Below are 23,089 nucleotides of genomic sequence, written 5' to 3' on the forward strand. Positions count from 1 at the left end.
GCAGAGTACATCATGGGAAACGCTGGACTGGAAGAAACACAAGCTGGAATCAAGATTGCTGGGAGAAATATCAATAAGCTCAGATATGCAGATGACACCACCCTTATGGCAGAAAGTGAAGAGGAACTCAAAAGCCTCTTGATGAAAGTGAAAGTGGAGAGTGAAAAAGTTGGCTTTAAGCTCAACATTCAGAAAACGAAGATCATGGCATCCGGTCCCACCACTTCATAGGAAATAGATGGGGAAACAGTGGAAACAGTGTCAGACTTTATTTTTCTGGACTCCAAAATCACTACAGATGGTGACTGCAGGCATGAAATTAAAAGACGCTTACTCTTTGGAAGGAAAGTTATGACCAACCTAGATAGCATATTCAAAAGCAGAGACATTACTTTGCCAACAAAAGTTTGTCTAGTCAAGGCTATGGTTTTTCCTGTGGTCATGTATGGATGTGAGAGTTGGACTGTGAAGAAGGCTGAGTGCCGAAGAAATGATACTTTTGAACTGTGGTGTTGGAGAAGACTCTTGAGAGTCCCTTGGACTGCAAGGAGATCCAACCAGTCCATTCTGAAGGAGATCAGCCCTGGGATTTCTTTGGAAGGAATGATGCTAAAGCTGAAACTCCAGTACTTTGGCTACCTCATGCGAAGAGTTGACTCATTGGAAAAGACTCTGATGCTGGGAGGGATTGGGGGCAGGAGGAGAAGGGGAAGACTGAGGATGAGATGGCTGGAATGGCATCACTGACTCGATGGACGTGAGTCTGAGTGAACTCCGGGAGTTGGTGATGGACAGGGAGGCCTGGCGTGCTGCGATTCATGGGGTCGCAAAGAGTCGGACACAACTGAGCGACTGATCTGATCTGATTGATTAAAAAGGAAATAATACAGATAGGGACAGTTAGTAACATACTTCCGTTGAAAGGAGAGGCAGTAAAAATAAAGGCATATATTGGCAGAATTGAGTGGTATACTGAACATGAAGCTGACAAAAGATAATTTGAAAATAAGGATGATGGTACACTGTGAGGCATTAACTGAATCCATAAAAGAAATCACAAACATCTGAGGCTATCCTTAAATACATTTCTATATAATAGGACCAAATCCACTCACTGAAGCACTCCAGAAGGCACACAAAGGTCACTTCGGTTGAAAAGGCAAGTCAAGCCCAGTCTGCCACCTAACTTCTATACACAAGTGTGACAGCGGCGCAGCACTCTGGACTGCAGACACACCACAAGTGCTGGTCGGAGCACGGCCAGCAGCCCAGGGCCAGTCTACAAACATCTTGTGGTCAAGACAGTGAGTGTTTCTAAAACACGGTTTGGAAACAATATGACCAAAGTAAATTTTACATTTGTTGACTCTCACAATAAAAACTGAGCCTTGTATTTTTTTTCATTTCATTTCACTATAATTTATTTGTACTGTATTTTATAAAATACTGGTCTGCAATAGACTAGCAATGAAAAAACTGGTCCTTCACCACAGATAAGACTGAAAAGTGGTGCTGCAAATTATGTTACAAATTATTAATATGTTACAAAAAAGTAAAAGATACAGTAAAAAAAAATTGAAATAAGTAAAAATCTATTAGATGTATATTCGATAATTTTTTTGCTTTTGTGTTTGTCTCAAAGGAAACATATTTATTTAAATAGGCTTCCAGACCACCTGACCTGCCTCTTGAGAAACCTATATGCAGGTCAGGAAGCAACAGTTAGAACCGGACAAGGAACAACAGACTGGTTCCAATTAGGAAAAAGAGTACATCAAGGCTGTATATTGTCACCCTGCTTATTTAATTTACATGCAGAGTACATCATGAGAAACGCTGGGCTGGAAGAAACACAAGCTGGAATCAAGATTGCCAGGAGATTTATCAATCACCTCAGATATGCAGATGACACCACCCTTATGGCAGAAAGTGAAGAGGAACTAAAGAGCCTCTTGATGAAAGTGCAAGAGGAGAGTGAAAAAGTTGGCTTTAAGCTCAACATTCAGAAAACGAAGATCATGGCATCTGGTCCCATCACTTCATGGGAAATAGATGGGGAAACAGTGGAAACAGTGTCAAATTTTATTTTTTTGTGCTCCAAAATCACTGAAGATGGTGACTGCAGCCATGAAATTAAAAGACCTTACTCCTTGGAAGGAAAGTTATGACCAACTTAGATAGTATATTGAAAAGCAAAGATACTACTTTGCCAACAAAGGTCCATCTAGTCAAAGCTATGGTTTTTCCAGTGGTCATGTATGGATGTGAGAGCTGGACTGTGAAGAAAGCTGAGGGCCAAAGAATTGATGCTTCTGAACTGTGGTGTTGGAGAAGACTCTTGAGAGTCCCTTGGACTGCAAGGAGATCCAACCAGTCCATCAGTCCTGGGTGTTCACTGGAAGGACTGATGCTGAAGCTGAAACTCCAATACTTTTGCCACCTCATGCAAACAAAGAGTTGACTGATTGGAAAAGACCCTGATGCTGGGAGGGATTGGGGGCAGGAGGAGAAGGGGACAACAGAGGATGAGATGGCTGGATGGCATCACCGACTCGATGGACATGAGTTTGAGTGAACTCCGGGAGCTGGTAATGGACAGGGAGGCCTGGAGGTGGGCTGTGATTCATGGGGTTGCAAAAAGTCGGACACAACTGAGCAACTGAACTGAACTGAACTGAAAATCTTTCATGTCTCAGCAAATTAAAATATTAAGTAGTAGATCTCTGAATTGTATACAATTACATTTGTGCATTTACAGAGAACTAATTCTGTTAAACAAAAACTATGAAAAAGTCAGTATGTGAAACACTAAAATAATTTGTAAATAAAATGAACTTACCCATTGCTACATAGGACTTAAATCGTGTTGATAATCTGTCCACAAAGGCACTTAAAATTTCCAATCCCATTAATGAGACCTACAGATAGAAAGAAATTTTAATGAATACAAATTACAGATGTATAACAATATGTAACTGTGACATAAAGTTCTTCATCTATTACCACTGAAATATTCAGGGTGAACAGTCATGAGCTTAGGGCACGCTATTCTTAAATGGCCAATAACAATAATAATATGCAAATGCAGGAAGATAGTGATATAGCCTATTTGGCAAAATATTAATAACTGCTGAATTAGGTAAAGGGTACACAGGAGTTCACGGACTATATCTGCAAGTTTCCTGTAATGTTGAAATGTTTCTTAAATGAAACATTTAAGCAAAAACAGCACATTTCATTACAGAGGAATTCCAGCTTCTGTCTAGGATGAAGAAACTGGAAACAATGATCACTCCCACTGTAAACAAGAAAAAGCCAAATAATCTACAAAACCGTAACTATTCTTGAATCCATTTAGAAAGCTATGGTTGTAGAATCATCATCTAGCTTGAAATCTTAAGGAAAGACAGATGCCAAGGAGAGATGAGACATAAGCAGTAGGTCACATGTGGAAGAGGACATAAGATGAAGCCACAGTACAAGTGGGTAAAAAGAATTCAGGTATATTCAACTCCTTGTTAATACCTGAGTGTGGGTTAGCGTGAAAATACAGAAACCTATTAGCGGCAGACACAAGGAGAGTTCACGTCTACTTGCAGGCTTTCTCCACAAACCTCCACTAGACACTCACAATTAAGACTGAGAACAGGGCGGGAGATCAGAGAAAGTCTCTTGGTAGTTACAAGTCTTGGTAGAAACGAGTAGCTACCTCTGCAAGCAAATCACAAACCTTTTCCAGCTCCTTGTCCTATAAGAAACAAAAGTTTGAAGCTACAGATGGAAAGAGAAACACTGTTATCCTCCTGACAGAGGTAAAAACTAACAACTACTAAGAGAAAAGGGAAAAAAAAAAAAGCCTTCTACTTCAAGGGCAGGAGCAGGAAACCACGCTGGGCTCTCGTGGTTAAAGCTCTCCAGGTGAGGAGGGACAGGATTTCTGACAGAGCTTTACCTTAAGGGTCAGGGACAGAGGGTTCCTAAGACTGAAGCTGGGCCAGGAAAACAGAATAGCCCCACTACTCATAAACGAGGCAGCAAGGTAAGAAGAAGCAACTGCAGTTTACCACTGGGGAAAGGAGAAAACCCCTCTCTGAAGTACAAGAAAAAAGAGACAGCCTAAAGTGTATGTAGAGGATTTACAAGCTGGAATCAAGACTGCAAGAAGTATCAACAGCCACAGATATATAGATGATACTACTCTAATGGCAAAAAATAAAGAACTAAAAGAGCCTCTTGATGAGGGTGATAGACAAGAGTGAAAAGTCTGTCTTCAAACTCAACATTCAAAAAACTAAGATCATGGCATCTAGTCCCATCATTTCATGGCAAATAGAAGAGGAAAAAGTGGAAGCAGTGACAGATTTTATTTTCTTGGGCTCCAAAAATCACTGTGGATAGTGACTGCAGCCATGAAATTAAAAGATGCTTGCTCCTTGGAAGAAAAGCTATGACAAACCTAGACAGCATATTAAAAAGCAGAGACACCACTTTGCTGAGAAAGGTCCATCTAGTCAAAGCTATGGTTTGTCCAGTAGTCATGTATGGATGTGAGAGTTGGACCATAAAGAAGGCTGAGCGCTGAAGAATCAATGCTTTCGAATCGTGGTGCTGGAGGAGACTCTGGAGAGTCCCTTGGACTGCAAGGATATCCAACCAGGCAATCCTAAAGGAGATCAACCCTGAATATCTACTGGAACAACAGATGCAGAAGCTGAAGCTCTTGTACTTTGGCCACCTGATGTGAAGAGTCAACTCAATGGAAAAGACCCTGATGCTGGGAAAGACTGAAGGCAAAAGAAGGGGGCAGCAGAGGATGAGATGGTTAGATAGCATCATTGACTGAATGAACATGAATGTGAACAAACTCCAGGAGATAGAGGAGGACAGAGGAGCCTGGCACGCTGCAGTCTATGGGGTCACAAAGAGTCAAACACGACTTAGCAACTGAACAACAACAACAAAGTTGGGGGGTGGGTGCAGAAACAATGAGGACTCAACAATTCCACTCCTAGGTATATACCCAAAGGGATTAAAGCAGGACATAGATGCTTGCATGCCAATGTCATTATACATCATTCATCACAGCCCAAAGGTAGAAAAGCCCAAATGGCCATCAGATTGGTAAATAAACAAAATGTGGTATATGCATGCAATCAAATACAATTTGGCCATAAACAGTAATGACTGATGGGCTTCACGGTGACTCAGACAGTAAAGAATCTGCCTGCAATGCGGGGGACGAGGGTTGGGAAGATCCCCTGGAGGGCATGGCAACCCACTCCAGTATTCCTGCCTGGAGAATCCCTAGGGACAGGGGAGCCTGGCGAGCTACAGTCCATGGAGGTGCAAAGGGTCGGACCTGACTGAGCGACTAGGCACACAGCAGGGTAATGACCAACACAAGCTACAACATGGGCAGACCTTGAAAACATTCTAAGGAGTGAAAAAGCCAGACACGAATGGCTACATGTTGTGTGACTCAACTTCTCAGAAATGTCCAGAACAAACAAATCCAAACAGAGAGAAAGGAGACGAGTAGTGCTTAGGGCTAGTGGAGGTAACAGCTAAATGGTACAGGGGGTTTTTTTGAGGTAATGAAAATGCTCCAAAATCGACTGTGCTGACGGTCATGCATACCTGCAAATACACTAAAAAACAATGAGGTGTGCATCTGAAACAAGGGAACCGTGTAACATGTGAATTACATCAATAAAGCTATTAAAATCTTAACTGGAAGTGCACAGTCACACTCATACACAAAATTTCATAGATGATGAAAGCAATATCTGAAATCAGCAGGAAAAACACACACTCTTAGTAAGAACTCACTTAGGAATCTATCCTGAAGATACACCAGCAAAATTATGAGAAGACACAAAAAGACTAATGCAAGAGACTGGAAACTACCCAAACGTTCATCAGTATGAGACAGATTCAAAAATTATGGTCCATCCACACTACTGAGTACTATGACACTAAAAATAAAACTGAGGGCTACCCAACTTTTGCTTTGCAATGAACTCCAAGATACATTAAGTGAAAAAAGCAAGTTGGAGAGACACATATTTAATATATATTTAAAAATGGGACTACAGGTCGGGGGTGGAAGGGAGGCTCAACAGCAAGGGAATATATGTATACTTAGAGCTGATTCACGTAGTAGAAAGTAACACAATGTGGTAAAGCAATTTTCCTCCAATTAAAAAATTTTAATTAAAAGAAATTTTAAAGGAGGGCTACAAATATTAAGGGATATAGTTATGAATGTTTAAAAAATAACAACAATGGAAAGATAATCAGAAAAAAAAAATTTTATGGCTGGGAATAGGGTATAAGTCACAGACAAAGAAAACAGACTACTTTGAATATACCTTCTTTGCAGCAATAACTAATTTCATTGAAAATGAAATAAAATAAGTAAACATAATGGGATGTTAGTCACTCAGTCATGTCCAACTCTTTGAGACCCCATGAACTCTGTAGCCCACCCAGGCTCCTCTATCCACGGAATTCTCCAGCCAAGAATCCTGGAGTGGGTTGCCACTGCTTTCTCTAGGGATCTTCTCGACCCAGGGATCAACCCTAGGTCTCCCACACTGCAGGTAGATTCTTAACCATCTGAGCCACCAGGAAGCCCAAGTAAACTGCAATGTATACTCAATTAACAGCATAACCACACAGAAGACTATTCCAAGTGACTAAAATAAAGCAATTTGACTGTCCCTCTCTAGTGGGATATACCCTAAAGACAAAAACAAAACTCTGCCAAAGAGAAACTGTCAATGTTATTTAGAATTTCTGTTGATAAAAGGAGATATAGATGGAAGATATATAAAAATAGCAAAAACTGCAGTCTTGAATCTGAATATCAGTATGAACTGAAGAAATATTATTCTTTAAAATTAAAAAATCTAGAAACAAAGATCAAATGAGTAACAATAAGTTCCATGAGCACCTACGTTGTAGTTTCCACATACCATTTCCCACAAAAAGGAACCAAGTAGCTGATTCCAGGGCAGGAGCAGGAATATGATCTCATGATACTGGAGAGCAAAGACTACCAAAGATTCTTAGGGTCATCTGATAGAACAGTTTGGATATTAGTAAGAATAATAACTGGGAACTTCCCTGAAGATTCAGTGGTTAAGACTCCACCCTTCCACTGTAGGGGACATGGGTTCAATCCCTGGTTAAGGAACTTGAAATGTATTAGACATATTTAAATGCAAGACTTCGTATGATAATAAAAACTATCTGGCCAACACTGAAGCATGCTAGTTACTTTTACCTCATTATTTTCACAATTAGTAAAGAAAGAAAGAAATTATACAAACTATACAAAAGGAATGAAACAAGGTTCAGAATTTAGAGTTCCAGAATATCACAATCACTGACAGTAATGCCACTTGTAAAGTCTGAACCACCAGCAACCACACACCAGTAGTGGTCTGAATTGGCAGTGGTAACATTTACAGCAACATGGACTGGGGCAGCCATCTGACTAGCATTATGTCTCCCTGGGTAATCAGGCTGGCACATTTATACACTGAAACATTTTATCTCATTGTAACTATATGTAATTTTCCTTTATAGTACAGTGAGAACATACTGGGGATTTTTAAAAATGATGTGTATTGAGTATTATCTATAAACTTTATTTCAGGATTGTAAGGGGGAGCATTAAAAGAGGGTGCTGGCAGCTTCCCTGGCAGTCTAGTGGTTAAGACACCATACTTTCATTGCAGGAGGCATGCGTTTGATCCCTGGTCAGGGAACTAAGATCCCACATGCCACATGGCACAGCCAAAAAAAAAAAAAAGAGGGGGCACTAAATTGGACAGGGTTCACAATCACTACCCTACAGAACTCTCATACACACATACAGGTGACAATGCAAAAGAACAATGTGAATAGTAAAAAGTTAAAAACCTGGATGTTCTTCCAATGTGGCAGGCAAGCGAAAAAGACAAGATCCATATATACAGACAGACTTCAAACAAAAAAAATAGTATACTGTAAGAAATTGATGGTTTATAAGATATACAATCAAGGTTTTGCTAACACTGGAAGGTGGCATCATCCTTCAGATGGTAAAAGAGCTGTGATTTTGTATTACAAGAAAAGACTTGAAATCCTAGCATGTTACTAGCCCAGCACTACACAGTTATAATATAAATGCTATTTAGTGTTCTTCCCATTTTCAGAGTCTACTTATGACATTTACAGACAGACAAAATAAAAAAGAGTAGAGATGACAAGTGATAGGATGTTGAAGAGGTTTACCAAAGTACAGAAAAGGAAAGGAAAATTCTAATGTCCCTTGGTTCAAGTACTCTACCAATTTACCAGGTCTAGGACCTAAGCCAAAATACTGACATCTTTTCTACACAATGAGGAAACAGTACTGGCTTTCTAAGGTCACCTTAAAGATGAAATGAGATAATGGAAACAAAGCACAGAGACAATGCGTGGTACTCACCAAGGGCTCTTTAAATGGTGGTTATCATATTTAACTACATTTTACAAGGAACATTTTACAAGGTTTATTGCTATAACACCATTTTTAAATTTGATTTTTCCAGTGGTCATGTATGGATGTGAGAGTTGGACTGTGAAGAAAAGCTGAGTGCTGAAGAATTGATGCTTTTGAACTGTGGTGTTAGAGAAGACTCTTGAGAGTCCCTTGGACTGCAAGGAGATCCAACCAGCCCATTCTGAAGCAGATCGGTCCTGGATGTTCTTTGGAAGGACTGACGCTGAAGCTGAAACTCCAGTTTCAGCTTTTTGGCCACCTCAAGAGTTGACTCATTGGAAAAAGACTCTGATGCTGGGCGGGATTGGGGGCAGGAGGAGAACAGAACGACAGAGGATGAAATGGCTGGATGGCATCACCGACTCAACGGACATGAGTTCGGGTGAACTTCAGGAGTTAGTGATGGACAGGGAGGCCTGGTGTGCTGTGATTCATGGGGTCGCAAAGAGTCGGACACGACTGAGCAACCGAGCTGAACTGAACTGAAAATCACAGGACGTACCAAAATCAAATGCCAGAGCATATATATTTTATATAATGTACATACCTATCCACACATTTTTAAACCTTCAATTAATGATTTCTCCACTCAGCTGAAGATCCCAACTGCTGGTTTAACATCTCAACTTGGATGTCAAACCACCTTCTCAAACCTAACTTTTTACTTCCTTCACCTGACTGGTTTTCTCAGTCTTCCCCATTTCAGTAAACACTACCCTCTATTAGTGCTTAAGCAATGCAGTGACCCCCAATTCCTCTCTCTCAACCCTCATACTCAATGCCGTTGGCTCTACCATTAAATCACACCCCAATCTCTCACTTCTCAAGTACTGCCACTGTTACCTAACCAGTCTGAGCCACCAACTCTCCGATTCTTTTGCTGCTTTAACTGTCCACTCCTCACAAAGATGGCAACCACTCCAGTACTCTTGCCTAGAAAATTCCATGGACTGAGGAGCCTGGTAGGCTACAGTCCATGGGGTCACAAAGAGCCAGACTCGGCTGAGCAACTTCCCTCACTTCACTCACCTCACAAAGCAGCCAAACCTCTAAGTAAAAACCCTCTAATGATTTAGAATAAAATCCTATACAGCTCTTTCTACCTGCCTCCCCAGTTTCACCTCTTTGAACACCTCAACTCACTTAGAAACTCTAGCCACACTGGCCTACTTTATGTTCCTCAGCAGAACTAAGTTCTCTGCATTTGTGGTTTCCTCTGCCCAAAGGCATTCTTCACTCCTATATTTCTTTCCTAAATGTACTCAAATTTCATCTCACTTCCTTTACATCCCAAACAGTCTCATCTTCGCCTCATTCTTTCACATCAGTTGATTCATAAGCACTTATTACATGGAACAAATCTGTATACCCATCTGCCTTCCTCTTTCTAATAGGATCTCCGTGACAGCAGCAATCTCACTCCCCTCAGTGAGGTCTTCACCGACAACTTAAAATTCACACATCTGCATCCTACCCAATGCTTCTATTCCCTTCACTGCTTTTCTCCAAAGCATTTATCATCATCTAAAACAGAAGAGACTCCAGTTATTTATCTTGTTTATTCCTCAGCCCCCACGAGAATCCAAGCACACAAAGGCAAGGACTTCTGTCGTTTTTTCATTCTTGTATCCCAGTGCCAAGAAGAATATCTGTACATCGTAGGTCCTCATGTAATAATGTTAGTCGCTCGGTTGTGTCCGACTCTTTGTGACCCCGTGAACTATATATATAGCCCACCATGCTCCTCTGTCCATGGGTCTTCAGGCAAGAATAATGGACTGGGTTACCACCCCCTTCTGTATCTCAAGTGCCCAGAGGAGTGTCTGCACATTGTAGGTCCTTAATTAACACCCAACTGAAGCTGAGTGAATAAGCCTTTCTAGTCTTGTCCATAGGTGGGTTCTCAATATCTGGAAAAATGCTTAGCATTAAGTATACGCACTCAAATTCACTGAAGCAATGAATGTTATTAAAGACACTCAAATTGTGTAGTACTAACAAATCCGAAGAAAAACTATTTTGTTCAGCATAATTTGAAATTTAAGTACACTTCTATTTGTGTGTATATTCAAAAAACTGATACACTTTTTTTCAAAAGATTTCAATAGTCATTGTACCTTCAGTAAAAAATGATGACTCAGCTTGGTAACTCAGTATATAAATTTAAAATAAACTAATTAGAATGCCTTCTCCGGAACAATGTCAGAAAAGGTCTTATAGAATTCAGTAGAAAGGAGAGGAATAATGATTCAGGCAGGAGAGATCCAAGTTGATGAATTCATGTCCTTGAGAAGACAAGAGGGCATGGATACACACGCCTTCAATACCTATATGGAGGAACTGGTAGAAGTGAGAAAGGCTCACTTCCATAACAGAAAAGGCAGAGTTACAGGGGCACAAAAGGAAGTCTGTAGCTGAGGTTATGGGAGTTCTCTCCCGATTTCTGAAACTGTCTCAGGCTACAGTGTCTACCGAGGAGCATGGGGAGAGGAGCATGGGGAGAACGTATAGTAGAGATAAGAACTTGAGTCAGGTCCCTGATGGATCTAACTCTGAAGGACCAGTTAAAGGAAAAACAAAGCAATGAGTAGAAGTTCTGGGCAGAGACATCAAAGAAAAAGCAGGATACTGTGGAATCACAGAAGCCAAGAATATGTTTCAGGAGATGGGACTGCTCAACTGTCATTCACTGATGGCACCTCTGAGGAGTGCCGATTCAACCACAGGCAGCATAGGGGTGACATAAGCGTTACCAAAGAGCCAACTTTCTACAGCAGCCTCGGCTACCACACAAAAGCAACTATCTTAAGTGCGTATGCCCTTCCTACAGTGCAAGTAAATTTAGGTCGTGTCTTCCAAAGAAACAAGACTAATCCTCTAAACAGTAATGGTGTATCCTTAAACATTAACTTTTCTCAAAGTTTTCAAAAGTAATACAGAAGCAGTATATAATGGAACACTGAGGTGGTTAATTCTCAAACTGTTTATTATCCTTGTAAAAAGTCAAACCCTTCCAAAACTCTTAAGTTTCATCATTAAATCTGCATAATAATTTTAGAGTTTCCCTTTCTTCTCTATGATGATATTGATTTCAAAGTACAGCCTATTCGCTGTTATAAGTATCTGTTACTAAGAAGAATCACTTCAACCACACGATGCTCGGACCAGCATTTTAAAGCAACACTGCCACCAGAAGACTAGAAAGCAAAGTTACTGCTAAAAACCACAGTACAGGCTGATTACAAAAAGTTTACCTGGTTTCCCAACGTGGCTACATTACAACCTGCCTACTACCGGCTCTTCTGAAACACTCATTCCTTCTTGTACCTCATCTTTTTATTTTTTGCCAGTATCAGCTAACCTGCCATGCCACGGTTTCAAATCCGAGTCAGTCCTTAACTACGGCAAAACAAAATGACACAGAGCGTTCAACTGCTTTGCGTCGACTATAAACGAAAAGCAAATAAATAATGCCATGAAGTCAGACTCTTCACTAGATTTAACGGTAAACTTAATCAGGCACCTTATTACGCTCTAAAGATGCTTTAGACACGAAAAGCACAACCTTTCAGAAACAGAAAATATTATACAAGAAAAAAGAAACCAGGCGATTAAGTAGGATAAAAATACTAATTCAAAAGGATTAACTTGACATCTCTTTTGAACTTAAAATCTGAATCTTCCTGTCCTACGTCTTACCCTGGGTAGTGTTACACAGGTACGTACGAATGTATAATAAAGGGTCTGCTACACTTTTACGCATGTAAATGATCACTAATTGTTTAAAATAGGTGTTGAAACATAATGCCCTAGTGCCAAGGAACTCCACACGGTGTCACGGAATCACTGAATTTGCCACTGCTCACAATCGTGGAAAAAGTTGGTCTTGGTGGGAAGGTGGGCTCCCGCTAGCTTTCGGAGAGGCAGGCTCGCCGCTGGGGGCAAGTCCAGAGGTGCCCGGGGCCGCCCGGGGGCCCACCCGGCCGTCCGAGCACGTCCGGGATTAAAGGGCCGGCGGGAGAGGGCGTGCCCCGCCAGGCCGCGCAGCCGCCGCTTACCCGGTAGTTGCTCGAGCCCACCCAGCCGGTGAGAGCGTCGACCGTCTTGCTCAGACGGGCCAGGTCCTCCTCCAGATCCGGGATGGCGCCCGGTGCGCCGAGGTAGAGCAGCAGCTCCTGTCCGACCTGCAGGCGGCCGCCGACGTCCTTCTGCTGCACCTGGGCGCTGAAGTACTCCATGCTGCGGGGCTCCATGGCCGCGGCCGCCCGCCCGCCCGCCCGCTCGTGAGGGGCCAACTTTCGCCGAGCGCCGCCCAGCCGCCAGAGCGGGGCCCCGCGGGAACGGGCGGGACGCGCTCGGTCCGGCCGAGGCGCGGCTCGCGGGCCGCGGCGGGCGGCGGGAGCAGCGCCAGACACCCAGCGGCCCCCCAAACTAGTCAAACTCGGCGCCCCCCGCGCCCCAACCCGCTTCAGAGGCCGCGGCCGCAGGCGACGTCAGCGCGCGCGTGACGTCAGCGCGACGCCGGCGAGCGAGCGCCCGCCCGCCTGCCCGCTGGTCCTCACACAAGGTTAGCGGAGGCGGCGGCCGCAGCGGGAGCTGCTGGGGGTCGTGGAGCCTCTGGGGAAGTTGTGGTCGGTCTGGGTTGGCACCCCCAGGAAGCCGACAGTTCTCTGCCAGCCGCCACCTCAGCACTCAGCCGTCGCCTTGTAAAATCTTAGGCCCTTTCACGTTTTCCTACACTTTAAATCAATACTTGGGAAAGTTTCTTTGACTTGGAATTCCCCTTCCCTAACTCCACTGCCAGATTTGTGGGGGTTTTTTAGGCTTTGGGCGTTTGGGTTTGTTGGTCGTGGTCTTATTGTTTTTTTGTTGGTTTGTTTGGGATTTTTTGTTTTTTGTTTTTGTAGAATACACTTTCTTGTACAAAAAAAATGTTAATAATGACCCCTGCTTCCAGCCACCGCCACTTGTTGGGTTGCCATTTGATTATCCTTTACAAAAAAAAAAAAAAAGGTTTAATTTACACAGACTAAAATGCACAGATTTTAAGTGGTCCGTGCGTTTTGGCAAAGGTATTCAAAGTGTGAATAACCACCATCCTAGGAACGATAGAGCCTTGCCAGGAAATACTAATCAGATTTCTATCACCGTAGCGTAGGTTTCCATATTACTTAATTTCACATGACTTCATAGAGTCTGTGCTTTTACTGAGTTGGGCGTTTTCCTTTAGGATGTTTTGAGGTTGATCCAGTGCTGTTGGTGTGTCAGTAGTCCCTTTTTATTGCTGAGTAGGAGTCCTTATATGGAAGCACCACAGTTTGTCACCCCATCACCTGTTTATAGACATTTGCACTGTTTCATTTTTCAGATTTCCGGCTGTAACCAGCCATAACCGCTAGTGTACAAGTCATTGTGCAGAGACACGGTTTCATTTCTCTTTGGTAAATACCAAGTACTAGAATTACTAGGTCTGTGTGATAAGTGTATGTTTAACTGTAGAAGAAACTGCTGAACTGTTTTCCAAAATGTCTGTACCATACTAAACTCCCATCAGCAGTGCTCAGAAGTACAGTTGCTCCACATTCTCCACAATATTTAGTATGGTTGGGGTGATTAATTTTATCCATGATGTTGTTCAATCGCTCAGTTGTATCCAACTATTTTTGACCTAGACCACAGCATGCCAGGTTTCCCTGTCCTTCACTAGCTCCCAGAGTTTGCTCAAACTCATGTCCATTGAATTGAGGATGCAATTCAAGCATTTCATCCTCTATTGCCCCCTTTTCTGCTCCTGCCCTGAATCTTTCCCAGGATCAGGGTCGTTTCAAATCAGTCAGCCCTTTGAATCAGGTGGCCAACGTATGGAAGTCATGTTAGTGGGTGTAAACTGTTCTAGAATACATTCTAAGTGGACATGTTATTTACCTTCCTGCTAATTATTTCCAGCCACAATTTAATAATTTTAAATATCTGTCTTCTGTTACACAGAAACTCCAAGATCACTCGTGTTTTCCCTAGGATGGTGCTAGACAAATAATGGGTGCTCAATCAATTTAAGCTGAATAAGTGAATGAATTTAATGAAATGCTCACATTAACAAAATAAGAACAAAATAATAATACACTCTCCAAATCCAAAGAAACCTTTTCTGTGTTTACTCTGAGGTTTTTTTTTTCCCCTATATTACTCTGTTTCTCTTTGTATCATGATGTAAAGTTTCTTCCATCGTTAATTAGCTGTAATTTCCATGCAGTTGGGCCTAAATCAACTACTATAATAACTGTTCCTTGCTGTCTAGAGGTTCCTTTCCTAAGGGTTGTTGTGATGGTGTTCATTCGCTAAGTTGTGTCCGACTCTTTGTGACCGTATGAACTGCACCATGCCAGGCTTCCCTGTCCTTCACTGTCTCCCAGAGTTTGTCAAATTCATGTACATTCGGTAATGCTATGTAACCATCTCATCCTCTGCCACACCCTTCTCCTGCTCTCAACCTTTCCCAGTATCAGGGGTCTTTTCAAGTGAGTCAGCTCTTCACATCAGGTGGCCAAAGGATTATACCTTCAGCTGCAGCGTCAGGCCTTCCAATGAGTATTCAGGGTTGATTTCTTTTGAGATTGCCTTGTTTGATCTCCTTGCAGTTCTAAGGACTTTCAGGAGTCTTCTCTAGTACCACAGTTCGAAAGCATCAATTCTTTGGCACTCAGCCTTTTTTATGGTTCATTTCTCACATCCATACATGACTACGGGAAAAACCATAGCTTTGACTATACTGACCTTTGTCAGCAAAGTGATATCTCTGCTTTTTAATATACTGTCTTAAGTTTGTCATAGCTTTCCTTCCAAGGAGCAAGCGTCTTTTAATTTCATGGATGCAATCTCTGTCTGTAGGAAATTTTGGAGCCCAGGAAAATATAATCTGTCACTGCTTCCACTTTTTCCCCTTCTATTTGCCAAGAAGTGATGGGACCAGATATCATGACCTTAGTTTTTGGAATGTTGAGTTTTAAGCCAGTTTTTTCACTATCTTCTTTCATCCTCATCAAAAGGCTTTTTAGTTCCTCTTCACTTTCTGCCATTAGAGTGGTATCATACATCCACATATCTGAGGGGTTGATATTTCTCCAAGCAGTCTTGATTCCAGCTTGTGACTCAGCCAGCCCAGTATTTCGCATGATGTACACTGCATATTAGTTAAATAAACAGGGTGACAATATGTACAGCCTTATCGTACTCCTTTCCCAATTTTGAACCAGTCAGTTCCATGTAAGGTTCAAACTGTTCCTTCTTGACCCACATACAGGTTTCTCAGCAGACAGGTAAAGTGGTCTGGGATTCCCATATCTTTAAGAATTTTCCACATTTATTGTGACTACACAGTCAAAGGCTTTAACATAGTCAATAAAACAGAAATCAGTGTTTTTCTGGAATTCCCTCACTTTCTTTCAGTTCATTTCAGTTCAGTTGCTGGGTCATGTCTGATTTTTTGGATTACAGCATACCAGGCTTCCCTGTCTATCACCAACTCCCAGAGCTTACTCAAACTCGTGTCCATTGAGTTAGTGATGCCATCCAACCATCTCATCCTCTGTTGTCCCCTTCTTCCGCCTTCAGTCTTTCCCAGCATCAGGGTCTTTTCCAATGAGTCAGTTCTTCGCATCTGGTGACCAAAGTATTGTAGCTGCAGCTTCAGCATTAGTCCTTCCAGTGAATATTCAGGACTGATTTCCTTTAGGACTGACTCCTTGCTGTCCAAGGGACTCTCAAGAGTCTTCTCCAGCACCACAGTTCAAAAGCAATAATTCTTCAGTGCTCAGCTTTCTTTATGGTCCAACTCTCACATCGATCCATGACTACTGGAAAAACCATAGCTTTGACTAGACGGACCTTTGTCAGTAATGTCTATGCTTTTAATATGCTGTCTAGGTTTGTCATAGCTTTTCTTCCAAAGAGCAAGTGTCTTTTAATTTCATGGCTACAGTCACCATCTGCAGTGATTTTGGAGCCCAAGAAAATACAATCTCTCACTGTTTTCATTGTTTCATCATCTATTTGCCATGAAGTGATGTGGCCAGTGTCATGATCTTCCTTTTTGGAGTGTTGAGTTTAAGCCAACTTTTTCACTCTGCTCTTTCACTTTCATCTAGGCTCTTTAGTTCTTCTTCACTTTCTGCCGTAAGGGTGGTGTCATCTGCATATCTGAGATTATTGATATTTCTCCCCACAGTCTTGATTCCAGCTTGTGCTTCATCCAGCTTGTCATTTGTATGCATGATGTACTCTGCATACAAGTTAAATAAGCAGGGTGACAATATACAGCCTTGACGTACTCCTTTCCCAATTTGGAACCAGTCTGTTTTTCCGTGTCTAGTTGTAACTGTTGCTTCTTGACCTGCATACACATTTCTCAGGAAGCAGGTAAGGTGGTCTAGTATTCCCGTCTCTTGAAGAATTTTCCACAGTTTGTTGTGATTCACACAGTCAAAGGCTTTGGCATAATCAATAAAGCAGAAATAGATGTTTTTCTGGAACTCTCTTGCTTTTTCAGTGATCCAGCAGATGTTGGCAATTTGATCTCTGGTTCCTCTGCCTTTTCTAAAACCAGCTTGAACATCTGGGAGTTCACAGTTCACGTATTGCTGAAGCCTGGCTTGGAGAATTTTGAGCATTACTTTACTAGCATGTGAGATGAGTGCAATTGTGCGGTAGTTTGAACATTCTTTGGCATTGCCTTTCTTTGAGATTGGAATGAAAACTGACCTTTTCCAGTCCTGTGGCCACTGCTGAGTTTTCCAAATTTGCTGGCATATTGAGTGCAGCACTTTCACAGCATTATCTTTTAGGATTCTAAATAGCTCAACTGGAATTCCATCAACTCCTCTAGCTTTGTTCATAGTGATGCTTCCTAAGGCCCACTTGACTTCGCATTCCAGGATGTCTGACTCTAAGTGAGTGATCACACCATCGTGATTATCTGGGTTGTGAAGATCTTTTTTGTACAGTTCTTCTGTGTATTCTTGCCACCTCTTCTTGATATCTTCTGCTTCTGTTAGGCCCATACCATTTCTGTCCTTTATTGAGCACATCTTTGCATGAAATGTTCCCTTGGTATCTCTAATTTTCTTGAAGAGGTATCTAGTCTTTCCCATTCTGTTGTTTTTCTCTACTCTCTTCTTTGTTCATTTAAGAAGGCCTTCTTATCTCTCCTTGCTATTCTCTAGAACTCTGCATTCAGTTCGGTTTATCTTTCCTTTTCTTCCTTGCTTTTTGCTTCTCTTCTTTCCTCAGCTATTTGTACAGCCATAAGGGTTACAGAAGAATATAAAAAGAGGGTCCAATCCACAGAAGTTTATGTTCTGTTAATAATTACCAGTGACCAGGTGCAGTATGTTGTATAGAAAACAAAAAAATATGTAGGAGCTGTGGATTCCAGTTTCAGCCCTATTTGTCCCTGTGACTAAAAGTGACTGAATTTGTATAGCTCAAGGTCTTTGGGTTATAAGATAACTAAGTAGTCTTCATGTTATAAGACAACATGCGTATAGTGTCTGAGTAGGGCTTCCCACGTGGCTCAGTGATAATGAATCTGCCAGCCAGTGCAGGAGATGCAGGAGACCCTGGTTCAATCCCTGGGTAAAGAAGATCCCCTGGAGAAGGCAATGGCAAAGCCGTTCCAGTGTTCTTGCCTGGGAAATCCCATGGACAGACGAGCCTGGTAGGCTACAGTCCATGGGGTCGCAAAAGATTTGGACATGACTAAGTGACTAAAGCAACAACAGCAAGTATTTGAGTAACTCTGCAACTACCTATGCAATGTCTAGTTAACACTGGCTACCATTACCTGTGTATATCCTCTGTATGTTTCATTAATTCATCAACAGATATCTTCTGAGAGCTTGTTATGCTATGCACTGTACCATAGGCCACAGATGCAAAGTTCATTTAGATATGATCTCTGCCCACAACATACCTATGTAGAGACAAGAAAGTCAACATGTCTAGGATGCAAGGATCGGGTAAGCAGAGGGTTTCTGGAAGCCTGGGTGAGAGTCCCTCCTTGTCTAGCTGGCACAGAGAACAGAGGTGGGAGAGTTGTAAATTTGGAAGGTTTCCTTGAAGAGGTTTATATATAGAGGTTTGAGACTATATAGGATTTGGCAGAGGTTTGAGAATATATAGGATTTAACTAATTAAAGAAGCAGTTCTTTCATAAAATCCAGCAGCCCCATTCCTGGGCATATTTACTAAACAAAACCATAATTCAAGAAGTTCAAAAAAGAGGGAATATATGTATATATATATATAACGGATTCATTTTTCTGTATAGTAGAAACTAACACAACATTGTAAAGCAACTATACTCTGATAAAAATTAGTTTAAAATAAACCATAATCAGAACAGATACATAAATCTGCTGTGTTCATAGGAGCACTATTTACAATAGCCAAGGCATGGAAAGAACCTAAATGTCCATCAACAAATGAACAGATAAAGAAGATGTGGTACATATATACAATGGAATATTTCTCAACTATAAAAAGAATGAAATAATGCCATTTGCAGCAATATGGATGGACCTAAACATGATCAAGTGAAGTAAGTCAGAAAGAGGAATACAAACACCATATGATCACTTATATGTGGAATCTAAAATACGACACAGACGAACATACCTACAAGACAAAAACAGGCTTACAGAGGACAGGCTCGTGTTTGCTCTGGGACAGGAAAGGGTGGAGGAAAGAAGGACTGAGAGTTTGGGATTCGCAAATGCAAACTGTTACATATAGGGTGGTTGAACAACAAAGTCCTATTGTATAGCACAGGGAACTATATTTAACATCCTGTGGTAAACCACAGTGGGAAAATAATATGAAAAAGAATATGCGTGTGTGCTAAGTAAACAGCAACACTGCATAGGAACGTGGAATGTCAGGTCCATGAATCAAGGCAAATTGGAAGTGGTCAAACAGGAGATGGCAAGAGTGAACATTTTAGGGTCAACATTTTAGGGATCAGCGAACTAGAATGGACTGGAATGGGTGAATTTAACTCAGATGACCATTATATCTAGTACTGCGGGCAATATCCCTTAAGAGAAACAGAGTAGCCATTATAGTCAACAAAAGAGTCCAAAATGCAGTACTTGAATGTAATCTCAAAAATGACAGAATGATCTCTGTTCGTTTCCAAGGGAAACCATTCAGTATCACCGTAATCCAAGTCTATGCCCCAACCAGTAATGCTGAAGAAGCTGAAGTTGAATGGTTCTATCCTTCTAGAACTAACACCCAAAACAGATGTCCTTTTCATTATACTGGACTGGAATGCAAAAGTAGGAAGTCAAGAAACACCTGGAGTAACAGACAAATTTGGCCTTGGAATACGGAATGAAGCAGGGCAAAGACTAATAGTTTTGCCAAGAAAATGCACTGGTCATAGCAAACACCCTCTTCCAACAACACAAGAGAAGACTCTACACATGGACATCACCAGATGGTCAACACCGAAATCAGATTGATTATATTCTTTGCAGCCAAAGATGGAGAAGCTCTATACAGTCAACCAAAACAAGACCAGGAGCTGACTGTGGCTCAGATCATGAACTCCTTATTGCCAAATTCAGACTTAAATTGAAGAAAGTAGGGAAAACCACTAGACCATTCAGGTATGACCTAAATCAAGCCCCTAAAATAGATTTAAGGGACTAGTTCTGATAGACAGATTGCCTGATGAATTATGGATGGTGGTTCGTGACATTGTACAGGAGACAGGTATAAAGACCATCCCCAAGAAAAAGATATGCAAAAAAGCAAAATGGCTGTCTGAGGAGGCCTTACAAATAGCCGTGAAAAGAAGAGAAGAGAAAAGCAAAGGAGAAAAGGAAAGATACACCCATTTGAATGCAGAGTGCCAAAGGATAGCAAGGAGAGAGAAGAAAGCCTTCCTCAGTGACCAATGCAAAGAAATAGAGGAAAACAACAGAATGGGAAAGACTAGAGATCTCTTCAAGAAAATTAGAGATACCAAGGGAACATTTCATGCAAAGATGGGCTCGATAAAGGATAGAAATGGTATGGACCTAACAGAAGCAGAAGATATTAAGAAGAGATGGCAAGAATACACAGACGAACTATATAAAAAGACCTTCATGACCCAGATAATCACAATGGTGTGATCACTCACCTAGAGTCAGACATCCTGGAATGTAAAGTCAAGTGGGCCTTAGGAAGCATCACTACAAACAAAGCTAGTGGAGTTGATGGAATTCCAGTTGAGCTATTTCAAATCCTAAAAGATGATGCTATGAAAGTGCTGCACTCAATATGCCAGCAAATTTGGAAAACTCAGCAGTGGCCACAGGACTGGAAAAGGTCAGTTCTCATTCCAATCCCAAAGAAAGGCAATGCCAAAGAATGTTCAAACTACCGCACAATTGCACTCATCTCACACACTAGTAAAGTAATGCTCAAAATTCTCCAAGCCAGGCTTCAGCAATACGTGAACCGTGAACTCCCAGATGTTCAAGCTGGTTTTAGAAAAGGCAGAGGAACTAGAGATCAAATTGCCAACATCCGTTGGATCATGGAAAAAGCAAGAGAGTTCCAGAAAAACATCTATTTCTGCTTTATTGATTATGCCAAAGCCTTTGATGGTGTGAATCACAACAAACTGTGGAAAATTCTTCAAGAGATGGGAATACCAGATCACCTGACCTGCCTGTTGAGAAATCTGTATGCAGGTCAGGAAGCAACATTTACAACTGGACATGAAACAACAGACTGGTTACAAATCAGAAAAGGAGTACATCAAGGTTGTATATTGTCACCCTGCTTATTTAACTTCTATAAAGAGTACATCATGAGAAATGCTGGGCTGGTGGAAGCACAAGCCATAATCAAGATTGCTGGGAGAAATATCAATAACCTCAGATATGCAGATGATACCCTTATGGCACAAAGCGAAGAAGAACTAAAGAGCCTCTTGAGGAAAGTGAAAAAGTAAAGAGTAAAAAAGTTAGCTTAAAGCTCAAGATCGAGAAAACTAAGATCATGGCATCTGGTCCCATCACTTCATGGCAAATAGATGGGGAAACAGGGGAAACAGTGGAAACAATGGCAGACTTTATTTTTGGGGGGCTCCAAAATCACTGCAGATGGTGATTGTAGCCATGAAAGTTAAAGACACTTACTCCTTGGAAGGAAAGTTATGACCAACCTAGACAGCATATTAAAAAACCAGAGACATTTCTTTGCCAACAAAGGTCTGTCTAGTCAATGCTATGGTTTTTCCAGGAGTCATGTATGAATGTGAGAGTTGGACTGTGAAGAAAGCTGAGTGCTGAAGAATCGATGCTTTTGAACTGTTGTCTTGGAGAAGACTCTTGAGAGTCCCTTGGACTACAAGGAGATTCAACCAGTCCATCATAAAGGAAATCAATTCTGAATATTCATTGGAAGGACTGATGCTGAATCTGAAACTCCAGTACTTTGGCCACCTGATGGGAAGAACTGACTCATTTGAAAAGACCCTGATGCTGGGAAAGATTAAAGGTGGGAGGGAAAGGGGACAACAGAGGATGAGATGGGTGGATGGCATCACCAACTCAATGGGTTTGAGTAAACTCCAGGAGTTGGTGATGGACACGGAGGCCTGTTGTGCTGCAGTCCATGGGGTTGCAAAGAGTCGGACATGACTGAGCAACTGAACTGAACTAACTTTTTTCTGTCGTGTGTTACTCTTTTCGATCCTATGGACTGTAGCCCTCCAGGCTCCTCTGTCCATGGGTATTTCCAAGGAAGAATACTGGACTGGGTTGCCATGCTCTCCTGCAGAAGATCTTCCAGACCCAGGGATTGAACCTGCATCTCTTAGGTCTCCTGCATTGTCAGCAGGATATATATATATATATATATATAGCTAAGACACCTTGTTATACAGCAGAAATTAAACAACATTGTAAATCAAGTATACTCCCAAAAAAGTTTTTTTTTAAAAAGTGGGGTGTTTTGAGGAATAACCTGTTTATCTATAAGATGTAGACTTGACTATTTAAATTTAACATTTGTTATTATCATTACATACCTCCTACAAAATCTACTTATTTCTCTATATCACTGTTGTCTGTCCTCTGTTGAACATCCGTAGAACAGAAAGTTCTCAAACCTCCTAGTTCAGCACTTTATCTCAGTCATTTTTCACACACCCATAGACCAAAAGAAACACCTAACAATTACCATCTACTTAATACTAAGATCCAAACAACTTAATGAGTATTCACGTCCTAACATCTTGGTAGACATATGAAAAATAATACACATAAACTGAAGGAAGTGCATTTTCATTTCGTTCTTAAATAACACACTAATAAAGTGTCTATACCTGTGGATACACTGCACAACTTCTAAAACCTTGAAATCAGACTGGACATGGCCATCTGCATCCTGTGGTCCACTGATTTTCGTGTAGCACTTGCTTTTTATCACAGCAACCACAGAAAACAAAGCCTTGTAAAAATAAGATATCAGTGCAAAAAATGTACCACAATCTAATGTTGG

General features: G+C 41.5%; 1 protein-coding gene and 1 long non-coding RNA gene across 45 annotated transcripts in view; one reads left to right on the forward strand and one right to left on the reverse strand.

The window, feature by feature from the left end:
- Positions 1–13,039, reverse strand: part of CLASP2 (cytoplasmic linker associated protein 2) — a 174,938-nt gene extending 161,899 nt beyond the window's left edge. For all 44 annotated transcript variants that reach the window (XM_086365750.1, XM_086365748.1, XM_086365744.1 and 41 more), the window contains exons 1-2: positions 12,592–13,039; positions 2,840–2,918 (exon numbers count right to left, since the gene is read on the reverse strand). In XM_086365750.1, coding sequence (XP_086221876.1) covers positions 2,840–2,918; positions 12,592–12,786 — 274 coding nt within the window. In that variant the 5' untranslated portion in view covers positions 12,787–13,039. The remainder of the gene's footprint in view (positions 1–2,839; positions 2,919–12,591) is intronic.
- The window catches only part of LOC147347997 (uncharacterized), a 66,404-nt gene continuing 55,929 nt past the window's right edge, over positions 12,615–23,089 (forward strand). The window contains exon 1 of the long non-coding RNA XR_015150896.1: positions 12,615–13,100. This is a non-coding gene — a long non-coding RNA (uncharacterized LOC147347997). The remainder of the gene's footprint in view (positions 13,101–23,089) is intronic.

The sequence above is a fragment of the Bos grunniens genome, chromosome 22, assembly GCF_055505025.1.
Source record: "Bos grunniens cultivar Pamir isolate PY7600 chromosome 22, Bosgru_T2T1.0, whole genome shotgun sequence".
NCBI lineage: Eukaryota > Metazoa > Chordata > Mammalia > Artiodactyla > Bovidae > Bos > Bos grunniens.